Genomic DNA, 17,932 nt, shown 5'->3' with positions numbered 1-17,932 from the left:
ATACACTCTTGCTTTTTCTCCAAAGGTTGTGGATTCCCCTCCAAAGTTTGTGTTCCGGGTAGTGTCCGGTCCAGTTGTGTACACGGCTATTTCTGTCGTCAATGCGCTGCGGAAGTCCGGGCGCGGATTCCTGTCTCTCTCTCCCAACTGGACAACGCCAGACCGTAAATATCAAGTCCACGCAGGTAAATGGCCTTTCAACAGGTGATTCGTATGCGGTAACCTTCGGTTTTGAACCCTGATCTAAAGCGCCACTTGTCTCCTCTTTGAGCAGTGCTGCAGTTTGTTCCCGGTCACGTAGACGTGCGCTTCTGCAACTTCAGTGAGAGTGTTGAGACAGGTTTGACCATGGCCTTTGCGGAAGTGCGTCGGCGCTCAAAAGAAACAACCAACTTCACCGTGCAGGTGAGTGGGACCAGAGAGCAGGGAGGCGTGATTGTCCTCGCTCATTTGACTGAGATGTTTTCACTCGGAAGTGTTTCATTGTGCCACCGCACCTTAATGCTGAATGATTCAGAGATTTTAATCTTAATCCCTTTGAATAATAGCCCTTGTCTCCCATAGCTAAATGTATTATTTATCACTCTATTTAAAGGTGATTTTGCAGCGTGTTTTGGTACAGTAGCTGTTGTGTTTATTCACAATAAAGAGGGACAGAAGTGACTACGTGGGAGCCAGGGAAGGATAATTATTAAGATTAATGTTAGTTATAAAGCCAAAAGTGATTCATGCTAAATGCATCAATGCATCCATTTGACATAATTAGCTACGGGTCTTGGTGGCGATGACTGCGTGGAGAGCAAAGTGACCCAGTCATCACTCTTCCCATCTATCGTCTTTGTTTCTTGTTTGGATCTCCTCCTGATGAGATGCCCAGAGAACCTCACTTGGTCCCACTTCAACACAAAGTACAGGCTATTCTGTTACAAGCTTTTACCCTTTGCAAAGGAACTAAATTCTGGCCACCAATGGTTATTCATTCAGGTCACCAGACAGATTGTATGACCATAGACACCTTTAAACCCTGCTGTTTCCTTACACTTACTGTCCACACTAATAACCCTTCCCTCATTGTCCATCTTACATTACATGTCATTTAGCGGACGCTTTTATCCAAAGCGACGTACAATAAGTGCATTCAACCATAGGCTACAAACTCAGGAGAACAAGAAACCAGAAAGTGCAATTTCCTCAAATAAGCCAATTTACAATTTGCTATAGATGAGTGACGTTACAAGTACAATTTAAGTGCTACAATTTGTTAGTCTTTAGTCGAGATAGAGTCTGAAGAGGTGTGTCTTTAGTTTGCAGCGGAAGATGTGAAGGCTCTCTGCGGTCCTGGTGTCTTCAGAGAGCTCGTTCCACCATTTCGGCGCAAGGACAGCAAAGAGTCGAGATCTAGTCGAGTGTTTTGCTCTCAGTGAGGGAGGGACGAGTAGTTTTGCAGATGCAGAGCGGAGAGTGCGGGTTGGGATGTAGGGTTTGACCATGTCCTGGATGTAAGCTGGACCCGATCCATTCACAGCATGGTACGTGAACACCAATGTTTTGAACTGGATGCGGGCAGCCACCGGTAGCCAGTGAAGAGAGCGGAGGAGTGGAGTAGTGTGGGAGAATTTCGGAAGGTTAAAGACCAGTCGAGCTGCTGCATTCTGAATGAGCTGCAGAGGTCGAATGGCGGTGGCAGGAAGACCAGCCAGGAGGGAGTTGCAGTAGTGCAGGCGTGAGATGACAAGAGCCTGAATCAGTACCTGCGCTGCCTTCTGAGTGAGAAGGGGATGTATTCTCCTGATGTTGTAGAGCGTGTATCTACAGGATCGCGTTGTCACGGTGATGTTGGGAGTCAGGGAGAGTTGGCTGTCGAGTGTGACGCCGAGGTTCTTAGCGGTCAAAGTGGGCGTTAGCACGGAGTTTCCAAAGTTGACTGTCAGGTCCTGGGTAAGCGAATCTTTTCCGGGAAAGAGAAGTAGTTCAGTCTTGTCTGGGTTGATTTTCAGATGGTGGGCAGACATCCACTGAGAGATGTCAGTTAGACAGGCAGAGATCCGAGCCGCCACCTGGGTGTCCGAGTGAGGGAAGGAGAGAATTAGTTGGGTGTCATCGGCATAGCTGTGGTAAGAGAAGCCATGCGAGCGAATGACAGCGCCAAGAGAGTTGGTGTAAAGCGAAAACAGGAGGGGACCCAGCACGGAGCCCTGAGGAACTCCAGTAGTAAGAGGACAAGGTTTCGACACAGATCCTCGCCAGGTTACCCGGTAGGTGCGTCCGTCGAGGTAGGACGAGAGAAGTGAGAGAGCAGAGCCTGTGACACCAAGTTCCTGAAGGGAGGAAATAAGGATCTGGTGGTTGACCAGAGGCGGCTCTAGCAGTGTGGAGTTGCTCTGAGACAGCAAGGAGAGCAGTCTCTGTGGAGTGGCCTGCCTTGAAACCTGACTGGTGGGGGTCAAGGAGGTTGTTACAGTGGAGATAAGAGGAGAGTTGATTAAAGATAGCACGTTCAAGGGTTTTGGACACAAAGGGAAGAAAAGAGACCGGTCTGTAGTTGTTTTCTTCAGAATGGTTGAGGGTAGGTTTCTTCAGGAGGGGGTTGACTCTTGCCTCCTTCAGAGAATTGTGAAAACAGCCAGATAACAGAGCGTTGTTGATGATACAGGTGAGGAAAGGAAGAAGGTCAGGTGCGATAGATTGTAGAAGATGTGATGGAATGGGGTCAAGAGGGCAGGTGGTCGGACGGGCAGAGGTTACTAGGGTAAGAATTTGGTTAGGAGAGAGGGCGGTGAAAGAGGAAAGTGAGGGCGAAAGAGGTGAGGTCGGTGGGACGCGAGAAGTGGGAGGTGGGTTAGAGAAGGAGGAGCGTATGTCAGCTATTTTCTTGGTGAAGTAGTTGACAAAGTCTCCCGGAAGAAGGGTGGAGGGGGGAGGAGGGGTAGGGGGTTCGAGGAGATTGGAGAAGATCGAGAAGAGTTTTTTGGGGTTAGAAAATGAAGATTCAATTTTGGATTGGTAGAAAGAGCTTTTGGCAGCAGAGATAGAAGCAGAAAACGAGGAGAGGAGAGATTGAGATTTAAGCAGGTCGTCAGGTCGTTTATATTTACGCCATCTCCTTTCCGACGCTCGCATGGTGGCTCTCATGGCACGCACCGGTTGAGACAGCCACGGAGCCGGAGGGGATTTGCCAGTCCGTCGTGTCGTAAGAGGGCAGAGAGAGTCTAGAGAGGAGGAAAGAGTTGAGAGGAGAGTCTCTGCAGCAGCGTTTGGATATTGCGACGAGCCGGTACAGAGTTAGTCAGTGAGGGAGGTTTGTTAGTTATAGAGAGTGGAAGGGAGTAAGAGATGAAGAAGTGATCAGACACATGAAGTGGAGTTACAGAGAGGTTAGTGGTAGAGCAGTTTCTAGTAAAGATGTAGTCAAGGTGATTGCCGGCTTTGTGAGTAGGAGGAGAGGGACTGAGTGACAGAGCGAAGGAAGAAAGTAGGTGTAAGAGGTCAGATGACTTCTCTGTCTGGATGTTGAAGTCACCCAGGAGGATGAGCGGAGGTCCATTTTCGGGGAAATTAGACAGGAGAATGTCCAGTTCTTCCAAGAAATGACATAAGAAGCCTGGCGGACGGTAGAGGACAACGATGGTTAATTGTACCGGGTGAGTGACTGTTACAGCATGGAATTCAAAGGACAATGGGGTGGATGGTGGTAGAGGGTAGAGAGAAAAGCTCCATTTGGGTGAAATTAGTAGACCTGTGCCACCACCCCTACCAGTGGGCCTGGGAGTGTGGCTGAAGGAGAAGGCGGAGGAGAGAGCGGCTGGGGTGGATGTGTTCTCAGGTGTGATCCAGGTCTCGGTGAGAGCGAGGAAGTCGAGTGACTGCTGGATAGCGAAGCCGGAGATGAAGTCAGCCTTGCGAGTCGCTGACTGGCAGTTCCAGAGACCTCCTGTGACGAGGTGCTGGACATGTGTGGAGCGGGTGGGATAGGAGAGAGAGGAGAGGTTACGATAGAGAACAGATCTAGCCCGAGGCCTGTAGTATCTGCGGGAAGAGGTTCGGACAGGTACGGGTAAAGGGGTCAAACACATTATTAAAAATAGCAGAAGAAGGCGCCGCATTCAGCCGCCCCGAAGGCTGCCACGAAAGACTCCTTTGTCTTTGTTCTGCTCGTCTTCGTCCTGCGAGGATAAGCAAACGCTAAAGCTAAACGCTTCCCACGATTTCTAGTTAAATACTCCCTCGTTAGTGAACAAACCCTGTTTTCCAGAAACTACATCAACATGAGAAAGGAAAATAGTTTTGTACTTTTTGCTGCATAATCTTCTGGCTGCTGAAGACCACGTCTCTTTCTAATTGTGTTCAAGGTTCTAAACATCACCATGGCCGCTCCTAAGTATCAGGAACGAAGATTGGTGAGGCAACCAGTGGACTTGATCTTCACAGTGCACAGTTCAAGGGGTTATCTGATGGGGTCAGAGGTCAGCAATGCCCTGATGAAGCTCACCATGGTGGAATTCAGCTATTACATGGGCTTCCCTGTACTGCAGATTGCAGAGCGTGAGTTTTTACTATTTCCACTTCCCTTAATATGTCGCCTTTAGTGCAATAGCTGGAGCTGTTTTCTAAGTTTAACAATGAACTTGGGTAAAACCGTGCTCTGCCCTAACCTCATTTTTGCACATTTTCTAACAGCTTTCCATTATCCAGAGTTGAACACCAGCCAGCTGCTCCGCTCCTCCTGGGTCAGAACAGGTACCTGGGTACACTTCACAGCGTGATGAGCAGCCGCTGCAGTTAATTACATTAGCGACCTTGTGTGCTGATCCCCTAAATCATATATGTCAAACTCAAGGCCCGCGGGCCATATCCGGCCCGGCATGCAATTATATCTGGCCCCCAAGATCATTTTATATTATTGTTACTAATGGCCCGACGATATGAAGCGCTGATAACAAAATAAACTACAGATCCCATAATGCAGCGCTTCAGCTGCCTTGCCGAGCGCTTTCCGTGGCGTTTCTGGCTGACATAACCGCACGTCTCAATGCCTTAAACTGCCAGCTCCAGGGACGTGACCGCATGATCACTGACATGTATGACGCAGTGAAGGCATTTCAAGTGAAGCTGATTTTATGGGAGACACAAATGCACCAGTGCAACTTGCCCCACTTTCCCTGTTGCCAAGTAATGCGGCACAACGGTGTTCCCAAATATGCACTTTGCTGATAAACTGAGCGGACTGCGCACGGAGCTTTGGTGATTTTGAGGAACAAAAAAATAATTTCGGTTGTTTCGCAACCCATTTGCCGTCGACGTGGAAACTGCACCTGTGCAGATTCAGATGGAGCTGATTGAGCTGCAGTGTAATGGGACACTAAAGACAAAGTACGACACTGTTTATTCACTCCATTCCCGCAGCAATGTCCTAGCTCCGTCTACGTGCGGCTCGAACCTTGTTCATGTTTGGTAGCACACATCTGTGTGAGAAGACAAACAAAACAGCACACAGTGGTCGTCTCACTGATGAGCACCTTCAGTCCATCCTGAGAGTCTCCACAACAGGGGACCTCACGCCAAACATAAACCAACTTGTTGCCAAAAAAAGATACAAAGCATCCAGCTCTGATAAAATGGCATAAGAGCAAAGAAAACTGAATGTTTTGCATCGTTATTTGTTATTACTTAAAAGCACACATTTTATTTATATTTCCAGGTTTTGTTTTGTTTTGCAGTATGTTCATATTTCTAACTTGTATAATTTTGACAGGAGATATTTTTATGGAGAGTAAAATCATTTGTGATATTTAAAATCTAAGGTTTTTTTTATATAAAATGACAAAAGCAAAGAAACTCAAATGTTTTGATTTGTTATTTTAATGTTTACTTAAAGCACAAGCACTGTCACAATTTTTATTTATTTTTTCAGGCGGTTTTTTGCAGCATGTTCATATTTCTAACTTGTATAATTTTGACTGGATATATTTTTATGGAGAGCAAGATATTTTAAGTTATTTAAAGTTAAAGTTTATTTATTGCTTAATAACATTCCTGTTTGTTTGTATTTATATTTATATTAAAAGAAACATTTAGTTTTAGTGTGTTCAATAAATGTTTATTCTGTTCGGCCCGCGACCTGAAGTGTGTTTTGAATTTTGGCCCCCTGTGCAATTGAGTTTGACACCCCTGCCCTAAATGATTTCTCTTGGTGTCTCTGTACAAAGTTCTACTGGGTGTGCTCGATCAGACAGTGGGTGAGAGGACCTTCCAAGCTAACATGGAGCGCCGGGTGGCCATGTTGCTGGGCGAGGCAACGGGATTAATCAGACGCGTCAGGAGAGCCACGCTAATAGGCAACAACAGCATTCAGGTACTGAATACATGCAGACATATGTATGTATTTCATTTCCTGTTTATTACCAAACCAAACTTTTGAACTAATTACACACTAAATTGGGGAAATGCTTCCTTCCTTGAGCTTTTGATATGCTTATTCCCTGAGGAAAGCGCTCTCCTATCACTTTTCCTTGAGTACTGAGCGCTCATTATGTGAGCGCCGCAGTGTTTGTAATCACTGAATGTCCTCCTGCTTTACTAATCAGCCACTTGCTTTTGTGGATCGGCTCTGCACCTGCTCTGCTCATCTCTGAGGGGACAGGATGGTGCTCTGTCTCCTTGGCAACAGCATCCCATTCAGCCAAAGGGGCAAGCCACTCAAAGACCACAACCTCGGGTCTCCTTGTTCTTTCTCCCTCTTCCCTCATTTCTCCAGTCCTGTTACTTGTTGGCTCCTGTGAGCCACAGAGCCGCTAAGAGCGGATCAATTATTAATTGTTTGTGCTCCTGTCTGTATCCTGCAGTCGGGGTGATTAAGAGCGCGTCTCTGTTGAGAGGTTAGACGTTACGGGGTTAGAGATACATGGGTCGGTAAAATATTTTGAAATCAGAAGAATGGGGAGAGCCAAACGCTCACAATAAAAGCTACTTGTTATGGAACACGAGCGATGCATATTTGAGTAGAGCTCATAAAGTTGGAGCACATGTGGTCTTTAAACGAGGGGGCTGTCGCCTGTTTTTTGGTTGAGTAGGAGCTTCACCCTTTCTGCCCAGTCGTCTCCATAATAACCCGCAAAGCATTTTAGGAAACCGATGACGATAACAGTGAGAACTTTAATACCTGCCTCTGTGCAAGGATAAGGTCGATTTTAGACTTTGGTATCCCTTCCATCCATTTTAAATAGGACTATTTTAAAGCCTTACGTGTTTGTGTTCTTTGTAGCCTATTTCTTTTTGGTATTTCAAAGAAAGTATTATTTGAGTGTCTGTTCAATGTAGTGAGTCTCTCGACTTCATAAGAATCCTTTATATCGCTCCCTTGCACAGACACACAAAGACACTATATCAAACAGATGCTCCAGACACAATGTGACAGAACCAGTGTGGCGTTGTCACCTTTAAGAATACCTTATGAGTCTGCCTGGGCGAAAAAATAGAGGAAGTTGAATTTGGGCCGTGCTTTACTCTTTCCAGTAACGCAGTCAGCAGACTGCGCTGCGCCTCACGGCACCCGGAGGGAGACTGCCCACACACACACACATATATTATACAACATGGAAGAATAATTGAACCAATGAATACTGTGTGTGTTTATATTTCCGTGCTTGTCAATACATGCTGATTCTTTATGTACATAAAGATAACAGACAAAAGAATACAACAGGCAAGTTGAGTTAAAGGGGTCTACATACATTTTTGTGACGTAATTCAAGTATTGAACATGTTACTTTTGTGCCTGAAGACAGACTTTTTACTGCCATTTCAAAAGGACTGATAGATCAGAGAGAATCTTTGAAACAGTGGCTTGTATAACGAGTTTCAATACAGAATAGTGGGTGCCTGAATTTCTGTTTCTGCAGAACTCAGGCAAAACATTCGTGGAGTTCATTAAAATGGGGACACTTTGCTCATTAGGGCTTTCATCAGACGGTGCAGTGCTTCTTCTTATTGCACATCTGGACTTGAAGCCAACACTAGTCTGCACCTTGCTCTGTGTGTATGTGTGTGTGTGCACTCTCAAGTTCAATCGTGTACTCCCCTACCAATGTGAATGACAGGCAAGTTGATTAAGTGAATTTCAGATTAACTCAAGCTTACCTGCTTACCTGCACATGTTAATGTCAGGAGAAAGAGATAAGATGTCACAACATTGCATCTTTTCCACATACAAGACCATGTGTCCAGTCAGGCGATGAATGTCTTCCACTCGAAGCCAACGTACTAATGAATGAAAGGAACTGAAGAGTCCTAACTCAATACTTGTCAGATTCAAGCCTCCTGAACTTTTATCACAAAATATTTGTACTTAACGCTAATAATGATCATATTATCAATACTTCTTTTAGCATTTGTTGAACAATTTTAAAAGCGCACCTTACAGGTTAAAACAGCCACAGAAATGACTGACAGCTCAGGATAGCATCACTCAGAGGAGGTTGAAGTTGCTCTGTTGTAGGTTCACTGTACATCTAATTGGGTGTCGGGTCTTTGTCCCATCTGTTTAAAGTCATTTAGTTTCACATCTCTGTGATTCTCACTTCATTGCAAACAGCGATTGGACAAATGATGACACGCTGTGCTTCCACCCCTCCGACCCTCCCAGGTTGTAAGTGCGAGCCGGCTGGTGGGTGAGGACCGTCCCCTGGAGATGGTGTATTTTGTGGAGGCTCCTGGTGGTCAGAGGCTGCCTGCAGCTCAAACAGCCAACCTGCTCAACAGCCTCGACGTTCAAAGGGCTGCCATCGTTTTAGGATATCGTGTCCAGGGCATTTTGGCACAGCGTGAGTACCACTTGCATATTGGATAACTGACAATCAAGGGCAGCAGCCGAGTGATGTTGTGATTAACAAGATGGCCCAGGACTTGGACAAACTTAATTTGACCTCCCATGTCTACGTATCCAAAATATCCGCTTTGCGACGGTGTCCTAAATTAGGACACTGCCATTTTCCTGAAGGCTGTTATGGAATTTAAATCATGTTTTGTTTACTTTTTACCCGTGCATTTAGACATATAAAATCAACATTGTTGTCTTGTTGTTACATTCCTTTATTACACACACTGCACTGCGGTGATTGCTTTGCTTTTTGTTGTTGTGATACACGCAACTTATCAAGGTCTGGGTGCACCTAACTAAGTTGAGCCGAATCGCTGTTGGGACAAAGGGATCCAGAGAGAATAATAATAAGTATTAAAAAAAGAACACAAGATAGCGGCTGGCTCCATGTGTTTCTTTGTGAGTTTCTAGTAACATTTGAGGCTAATTAACCCTCCTTGGCACACGCTGTACCAAAAGCCTTTCTTCCTCATTAAGAATCTAAACAAGGAATGAGTTCCTAATGAAAGCCCCTCGAGGCAGTACTGTCCCTGTGCTGTGCTCCTACGCTACTCTCCCCGGGGACTCAATACGTGTTAATTAAAACTAATGACGGTCTGCATCAAGGATTACAGCTCTGAGGGAAGAGCCAACCCCGCTGCATGCTTAGGTCAGCATTGTCATGTTCTGTGCAGTCCCAGTCAAAGGTTTGGAGACACCCTTCAATACAATGAGAAGATGTGTCCAATGTATGACTGGCTAAAAGACTGAAGACTGGACTAGATGCTGAAGCGGTAGTAAAGTCCACCTCTCTGTCTGCAGCTGTGGAGAAGGTGGTGCCCTCGCCCTCCGACGCCGAGAGCACCAACGCCTGGATCGTCGTCGGAGTCGTGATTCCCGTCCTCGTCGTCGTCGTCATCCATTCCATCCTGTACTGGAAACTGTGCCGCACGGACAAGCTGGAGTTCCAGCCCGACGCCATGACCTCCATCCAGCAGAGGCAGAAGGTAGAGACGGATCAGTGCTGCTCAGCGTCTGACCTCTGTGTCTCTGTGTGTTTCCTTCTTTATGTCTGAGACGTATTCAAGTTGACACTAATCAGCACATGAGCGGGAGGGTCAGAAAGTGACAGAGCACCATTCTTTGTAAATTATGGATAGAAATAAATAAGATTTGTATAATGGATATTGCTTACTTACAGAAACTTTGCTCTCTCTCTCAAACACACACATACAATCAATCTCTTGTCCCGCACCTCAGTCTGCTACTATTATGCATAGGTTGTAAGTTTGGGTCTGGTGGTTGATAAACATGTATTAGGTTGAGTAATGTTAATCACAACCAGTTTTCCAAACATTACTGTGTTCAGCCTAGAAAGGTCCAAGGCAGTCGATGTTAAAAGCAAGAGAGACCAGAACCCTTTTATATTCTAATGGACTTCCAATTAGGTATATCAGTCACTGCCATGACTGTGCTGTATGACCTCATCATTTCTACTTTTAGACAGGATCAGTAAAAGTTTTATGAGAGGACATGAGCTGGATAACAAAATCATGATATAATGGGCTGCTCTTTTATTTCACTCAAATCTATATCTTTATGTTTATTTGCATATTCATTCACTTAAAGCCCCGACAACCCCAACACTTTATTTTCAGTGGTGACAATTGAAAAACGTATCATCGCTTTGTGCCTTCACTCTGTGCAAAAAACTAGTTTGTTTTGTGCTGACGTTAATTGACACGAGAGATTTCCTCTGCTCTCAGAGGTCCTCATACAGAACATCCTGATGGACAAAATGTTCTTGTCCAACAATAAACTAACGGGCTATATAGTCTTTTCTTGGAAACACAATCACTTCACTTTAAGAGAAACAGGTTCAGATCTACCCGAAAATCGTGAGAGTGAATAATGTTTTGGTGTGCAGTTAACATCCTCTACACAAAATAACAGTGGTAATTCATTGCGATACTTGAAAGCAATACTAATGCCTGAAGCAAATCCCACAGCTTTGAAAGCCAAGGTGTCATGCAAGTGTTTCATGTTCCTCCGTTCCTTACATTGACGTGAAGCACAGGAGGTGCAGTAACTCACCGCAGTGCCACAGCGCCGCGTAGCCTGTGAGTACGACTGAGATGTCGTTGGCTGGAATAGATTTGTGTGCCCAGTTACAACTGGCCCGCTGTGGAGGTTTTCCTTTAAGTATTCTTCAGCCTCCGGACTGATCGTGAGGTCTGCATGTAGCTTTCATTCCCCTCCACTCGCGTTTTTGTATATTGAGTTAAGTCGATGTAAACTTAACTCTGCAGATATGGCCGACGCAACGAATGCTAATGCGCTGAATGTATCACTTAGCCCGCCCCCTTTCTGCCTAACACAATCATCTGTCACTCAACACCATTACCCCTCTCTCAGTCCACTGCCTCCTTCAGAGAATCCAGGGCCTCTCTTCAGCAGACTCCAACCAAAAAGGATAGAGATTTTAGTGAGGAAGAGGAGGGGGAGTATGAGGAGGAGGAAGAAGAAGAGGAAGAGGAGGCGGAGGTTAAAAGAGGGAAGGTACATATCAGTGTCTGGTGGTTTCTAGAAGAAGTAGAAGGGACGTGTTTTATGTGTGTTTGTACTTAGTAAAACACAACACAGTAATTAATAGCGCTTAGTATTAGGTTTGCATTTTGGACTTGTGAGACACCGTAGAAATATTTATGCTATCCGCCATTGCTTCTGCTTGGACACCAGTAGCTCTCCCCAAGAGCAAAGGCACAATGAGCAGTGAGGAGGAGGAAGAAGAGGAGGACGAAGACGAAGAGGAAGGGGAAGGGGAAGAGGAGGAGGAGGAGGATGAAGAGGATGAAGACAAAGATGAGAAAAAGGATACATTTAAAAAGAAAGGAGTTAAACGGAAAGAACAAAGAAGACAAGAGAGCAAAGAAATGAAAAGAAAAACAGAAGAGCCGAAGAAAGGAGACAAAATGAAAGTGTTAACTGAAGGGAGGCGAGCCAAGGACGAGGTATATTGTTCAGTAGTCATAGATACCTGTGTTTGTATGCGCTAATAGACGTTAGGATTCTTCTTTGTGACGGTTGTGATGTCCACACACAAGCAATCCAGACGACGACGGTGAATTTGCCTGTGGGTTCGGTACTGGTGTCTCCGTGCCCCGTAGGTCCTGATGAGAAGCCGATCAATGTGTTGTGCAGTAGCAGATTCATAAACAGTGTTGGTTGTGAGCGACTCCCCAATTTACCTTTCCGACTGGACGAAGTATTAGTTGTTGAGTACATGGGGGATGTCACAAGCTTCTCATTCGGTCTCAGTATCCATTATAATGAATCAGCATTTACTTCATCAGCGGCATCTTCACGAATGCTTATTTCCTCAAATAGCGAGCAATGAAGTCGGTGAGTGAACACATGGTTCAGAGAAGCACCAGCAGCAGGTCATGCCACCGTTCCTTCTTTCACACACTGCAAACACACTCACTGAGATGTGACATCATCTGTGACATCCTCTTTTGCTGTCGGAGATTCCACAGGGCTTTAGACAGAACCCCCCCCCCCGCACCCCTGAGCTACGTAACTTCTACTATGTGGCTTTACAGCATTATCTACCCTTCCCTGTCCTAAGAGTGAATATTGCTCCTGTCCCTCTTCCTCTGCGTCTGTCCCCAGTTGCAGGCTCCCAGTGTGAAAGGATTTGACTTCGCCAAGCTCCACCTTGGCCAGCACAGTAAGGATGACGTCATGGTGATCCAGGAGCCTGTCCCGTCAGGGCCCGGCCCCCTGTCCCTCAAAGATGGCCTCAGCCCGTCTGAGAACGGGGAGATCACCACACCCGTGTCCAAAACCTCCACCAAGGCGTCCCGCAGCGGCCGGAGACGAGAAAGGTCAGTGCTGCTCGAGGTACAGGAGCAACTTAGACTCAAAAACCAGTTAACGGTGAGTCAAAAGAAAACTACATTAGATTGTGTCTGCATGGGTTGTGTCATAGCTTACACAACAACCCTAACATCATTTGTATTAAAACTTCATTCTTCAAGGTGTTTTGCTCTATTATTGTCACCTGATTATAGCCTCTCTGTTATGGCTGTGCAAAGATATTTGTTTAGACATTTCACAGCTTGTTTTTGCTTTTGTTACCTCTGATTTTTCACAATCCTCAGTTGGGACAGTCAGCCAAACTGACAAAAAGCATTTGACAGATCCTGAGATCAATTATTGATGCTCCAGACATTCAGGGTCCTCGTTTCCTCTGGAAGACTCTATATTACTTGTATAAACCTTACTGTTTTTTTGTTTTTTTTTCATTTCAAGTAGTTTAGATTAATAGTCACATACTATATATATTTGACATGTAATAGTTATGATAACTAAATAATATGTGCAGAATTACTTCTCCTCAAACACCATCTGCTCTGGTTATATATAATGGAAATCATTTGGAACCCATTAGCTAAGCAGTTATTCCTAACTTCTGTATTCATTAATAATGTTCTTTGCAACGGCCTTGTTTTGGAGTTGGGGTGATATTGGTTGTTTCTCCTCACTTGATAACCAGCAAGGACAAATTCATTCAGGGATTTAATAATTCCGTCAATGGAAATCATTTTTAGCACGTAGCACTACAAGCTTCGATTCACATTAGCGTTCCTTAGAAGTCTCCGCCGCTTCAATCTGTCTGGAAAAGCACTATTTTTGATTGCACCTGGAGTTTCATCACGTTTGTGTCTTCCTGGGCTTCGATTATTCATGCCAGTGTGCACGTGCGTGTGTCTGTCAAGTCAAGTCAAGTCATTTTATTTTGTATAGCCCATTATCGCAAATTACAAATTTGCCTCAGAGGGCTTTACAGTCTGTACACATACAACATCCTCTGCCCCGAAACCCACCATCGGCACAGGAAAAACTCCCCAAAAAATGAAAAAACCCTTACAAGAGGGAAAAAAGGGAAGAAACCTTAGGGAGAACGTCAGAGGAGGGATCCCACTCCCGGGATGGACAGACTACAATGGATGCCATGTGTACAGAATGAACAATGTATAATACATGCAATTCCTATGACAGAAATGATAGTAATGAAGTAGTTGTGAGTAGTAAGCCAGGCGCACAGCAGGACCACTGCAGGGGCAACCACCATTACATAGAACCACCATCCACAGAATCCTGTGGGGAGGGAGAGCACAGAGATTTTAGGAGAGGGTAATGTCGGTTTATGAGTAAAGTAATATGATTAATATCTAAAATAATAATGATGATGATGATGGCAGCAGCAGGCGTCAGCATGGCCACGGTAGGTGTCAGGACCAGGGTCCCGAAGGAACCACGATCTACGGAGACCTGATAGGGAAGAAAGCACAAAAAAAAACTCCCGGAAAGAAGCTGAATTAGTCATGTGCATTAATAAAACGTGAATTATGGTAGAACAAGAGCGTGCAAGAGGAGCTTGGTGTGTCCTAAGAATTCCCCCGGCATTCTAAGCCTATAGCAGCTTAACTAAGGGCTGGTCCAGGCTAACCTGAGCCAGCCCTAACTATAGGCAGAATCAAAGAGGAACGTTTTAAGTTTTACTTTAAAAGAGCTGACCGAATCTGCCCCCCGGACTGAAAGTGGAACCTGGTTCCACAAAAGAGGAGCTTGATAACTGAAGGCTCTGGCCCCCAGCCTACTTTTTAAAACTTTTTAAAACCCTAGGAACAACAAGTAACCCAGCATCTATGGAGCGCAGTTGCCTTGTAGGGCAATACAGTGTTACAAGCTCTTGTGTGTGGTCCTGCTAGGATCTCGCCATCCGACGGGGACTCTGTGGTAAGTGACCGTTCCAGCGAGCGGGAATCGGCTGAGGAGAACCCGAGGGGCCAGGCCACGCCCAGCGACAGCAAGCACAACCGCAAGGTCCCCATCAATGTTTTAAACGGCAAGTAACCGTGGCGACGCTCACGTCACTCCTCTAAAACGCAAAGAGTCAAGGGGGGAGGGGAATGGGGCGGGAATGTGCAGACAGAAAGAGACAAAAAGGGACCTAATCCAGCCGGCAGGGTTTGATTGACAAAAGGGACAGATTAAGGGCCGGGAGATTTTAAAGGGGGTGGAAAAAAAGAGGAATCAGAGGAGGATTGAGAAGAAGTGCAGCGTCAACCCAAGCAGTGACGTAAAGATTACAGGGGAGGTAAAAAGAAACACCACGAGGGAACTCTATCCGGTGGTGCAAAGAAGTCCTGAGATGAGAGGGGGAAGGGAAGAGTCGGGGGAGGAGGAGGACGACGGCGCTCCTCTATCCGACAGCCTGTTGATGGATTAAAGCCTGCAATAGCAGTCAGACACTACTTGCTGGAGACAGAGGCCTTCAGTCACATAGACTCCAGTCTGACTCCCCCGCAGAGGAGGAATGATCTCTGTTTTGTTATTGATAAATCTTCCCCCGGGACTGCACATGCTCTGCTGCAGTGTTTAGAAGTAGGTTGTAAATGAGACACTGAGTATTTTGTAATGTACCGGCTTCCTTTCTGCTCATTCAGCCGGTTAATCAGTTCATTAATGAGAAGCTCGTCATTTTTCACTTTCCACCATTCCATTTATCTTAGGTGCTTTCATTTGCCCCCTTTCATCTCCATAAAACAATTTTCTCCTCTCTGTTCCGGTTTCCAGGCAAGAATAGAATCGGTAAGCGCTTGTCCTCTTTCTGTCTGCATCTCCATCGACCTCAAGCTTGACCTCCAGCAGCTGTGTCCGTGTGTTGTCTGTTGTCTGGTAGTTCTGTCCTCGGCTTGTCAGTCACAGTGTGGAGAGAAGCAGCTCCACTTGTTTGAAAGGACGTTTAGCTTTTGGCAATAGAAATCTTTTGTCACCACCAGAAAGATTTGCCCCACTTTTTAGGTACAGTCCAGTAAATTTTCTTAGAGGTGTTAACGCCGTAGGCATTTGTGCGTTGATCCCTAGTTAAAGTCCAAACTTTAAACTTGCAATGACTACATAGAGTTGACTGAGTTCTTTTTTTTCGCCTCCTTCCTCAGGTCCTCCTCCTCTGAATGGCAAAAATGAGCCGCTGTCCTCGGCCTTCATCTTCGAGCATGTTGATCGGATGGCCCGTGCAACGGATGCCAGCAGGAGGCTCCCTAACAAAATCCAGCTGATTGCCATGCAGCCCATGCCTGTCCCACCACTGCACAGCCCGCCCATCAGCGGCAAACTGTCCGACACCAACCAAATCAACAAAGAGGTTCGCTCCTCTGGCTCCATTGCTTGGCAAGCCTAAGACAATCCACTAATGTGGAGGGACGATTTAAGAATATCTATGAGTTGAGGAACTCGTGGGGTATTATTCAAGGGTTCAACGGGCATTATTATAGTACTGAGGCTGCTGTAGTTCTTGATTTGTCACAAAAGTGGTGTATTACTGTATGGGCATTAATAAGTCTTAATTAATCTGCAGTTGCTCTGATCTGTGCACATTTAAAGGCTGGTGTCTAATGAGCTATTTACCTCCTCAGATCCAGGTCGCATTGAGGCACAAGTCAGAGATAGAGCACCATCGTAACAAGATCCGTCTGCGGGCCAAGAGGAAGGGCCACTACGACTTCCCTGCTATGGAGGACACGACGAGTGGCCTCGGAGACGCAAAGGACCAGGATCGCATCTATCAGAAGGCCCAGATACAGATCGATAAGATCCTGGACCCCGATTCCCAGATGCCCCCCTTCTTCATGGAATCCAAGAAAAGGTGTTTGTCATTGCACTGGTTTGGTTTATTGGTGGACAAGTTGATGTGTGTGTGAGGGTTGGTTGGGCTGAGTTGGCTATTTTGGGAGATGTCCGTCTTCTCTTGGATATAACGGGACTACAAAGCACTCGACTGTGACAAAGTGATACAAATACATATGAAAAACTCGCAGGAGGAAGCTTATCCATCATACTCACAGCTCGCCTAGCCGCACCCATCTAGCTCAGTTCAGGTCGATGTTGATATTCACATCTCTGGTTGTCACAAGCCTCTCGTACATAGATGCATAGATCCTTCATGGAACTGCTCACAAAAAGGTTGAGAGAGAGACAGTGCTGTTGAGTTTCATTCTGCCCTTTGAGAACCACCAGCCAAGTGCTATAGAGTCCTGTTATATCGTTGAGATGGCAGACTTACTCCGAAACGATCTAGGTTGAAAAAAAAGACATTTGTTGATAATTTCCCTCCCTTTAAGAAACAAAAGTACAAATAAATCGATGATCCTTCCTCAGCAGTCGTGGGAGGCGTTCTCCCAAACACAGAATGAAGGAGCAGCTGAATGGAGGCCTAATAGAAGCGGACAAAGACCACCTCATCACTGACGACAGCGATGCTGTTTACAGGAAGTGTCCTGGAGTCAACAACGTGGCCTACATAGTGAGTAGCACACGAGAGCGGACATGTGCAGCGCGTCCTCCCAACAAGTCTGTAAACGTGTCGTGTTTGTTCCAGTCGGACCCCGACCAAGGCCCAGGGTCCCCTCACAGAAGCCCCTCCCCCACCGACGACGTCTTCCTGGGTCCCGCTTCCTCTCCTCCGGGGCACGCCCCTCCCCCGCCCCCCTACATGACTCCGCAGCCTTCCATTGAGGAGGCGCGTCAGCAAATGCACTCGCTGCTGGACGACGCCTTCGCCCTGGTGTCGCCGACCTCCCAGGGCAGCACGGCCGGGATCACCCTCCCTGGGGTCAACACCAACCCGCCCCTGTGCAGCCCTCCAGGCCGCGGCCCCAGAGCCTGGGGTCTCTCTTACCAAGCTCCGGGTGCTTTTCCCGGGGTGAGTAGCTGCCCGCAGCCCTTAATTTGACAGGGAAGGAGAAGTAACCATCCAGGCAACATCCAATCACGCTGCTTTCCCCTTATGTCACACCTCTTTCGCATATACGCTTTTGATGGTATATAAGTGTGAAATGTATTCTGTCACTGATCTGGCCGCGGACTAAAGAGGGATCAGCTCCCCAGTTAAGACTTGTAAGAGCAAAAAAGCAAAACAGCAAAGAGAAGCATGTAAAATCCATTGGATTCACTATCTCCTCCCTTTCTCAAGCCTTTTTCTGGCTCATTCGCAGCGTGAGGCCTATA

At 46.2% G+C, this 17,932-nt stretch overlaps 1 protein-coding gene across 5 annotated transcripts in view; it reads left to right on the top strand.

Annotated features, from left to right (window-relative positions):
- LOC120812480 (UPF0606 protein KIAA1549-like) overlaps nucleotides 1-17,932 on the top strand; it is a 32,123-nt gene that overhangs the window by 10,314 nt on the left and 3,877 nt on the right. For 3 of the 5 annotated variants that reach the window (XM_040168519.2, XM_040168516.2, XM_040168517.2), the window contains exons 5-17: nucleotides 26-185; nucleotides 275-405; nucleotides 4,350-4,542; nucleotides 4,678-4,737; nucleotides 6,207-6,352; nucleotides 8,642-8,819; nucleotides 9,677-9,861; nucleotides 12,527-12,741; nucleotides 14,632-14,768; nucleotides 15,865-16,070; nucleotides 16,342-16,571; nucleotides 17,084-17,228; nucleotides 17,304-17,627. In XM_040168519.2, coding sequence (XP_040024453.2) covers nucleotides 26-185; nucleotides 275-405; nucleotides 4,350-4,542; nucleotides 4,678-4,737; nucleotides 6,207-6,352; nucleotides 8,642-8,819; nucleotides 9,677-9,861; nucleotides 12,527-12,741; nucleotides 14,632-14,768; nucleotides 15,865-16,070; nucleotides 16,342-16,571; nucleotides 17,084-17,228; nucleotides 17,304-17,627 — 2,310 coding nt within the window. The remainder of the gene's footprint in view (nucleotides 1-25; nucleotides 186-274; nucleotides 406-4,349; nucleotides 4,543-4,677; nucleotides 4,738-6,206; nucleotides 6,353-8,641; nucleotides 8,820-9,676; nucleotides 9,862-12,526; nucleotides 12,742-14,631; nucleotides 14,769-15,864; nucleotides 16,071-16,341; nucleotides 16,572-17,083; nucleotides 17,229-17,303; nucleotides 17,628-17,932) is intronic. The other 2 variants (XM_078097509.1, XM_040168518.2) reach the window with 1 other exon arrangement.

Source organism: Gasterosteus aculeatus, chromosome Y (assembly GCF_964276395.1).
Source record: "Gasterosteus aculeatus chromosome Y, fGasAcu3.hap1.1, whole genome shotgun sequence".
NCBI classification, from domain to species: Eukaryota; Metazoa; Chordata; class Actinopteri; order Perciformes; family Gasterosteidae; genus Gasterosteus; species Gasterosteus aculeatus.
The sequence above is the reverse complement of the archived record's forward strand: the minus strand, read 5'-3'. Positions and strand labels throughout refer to the sequence as shown.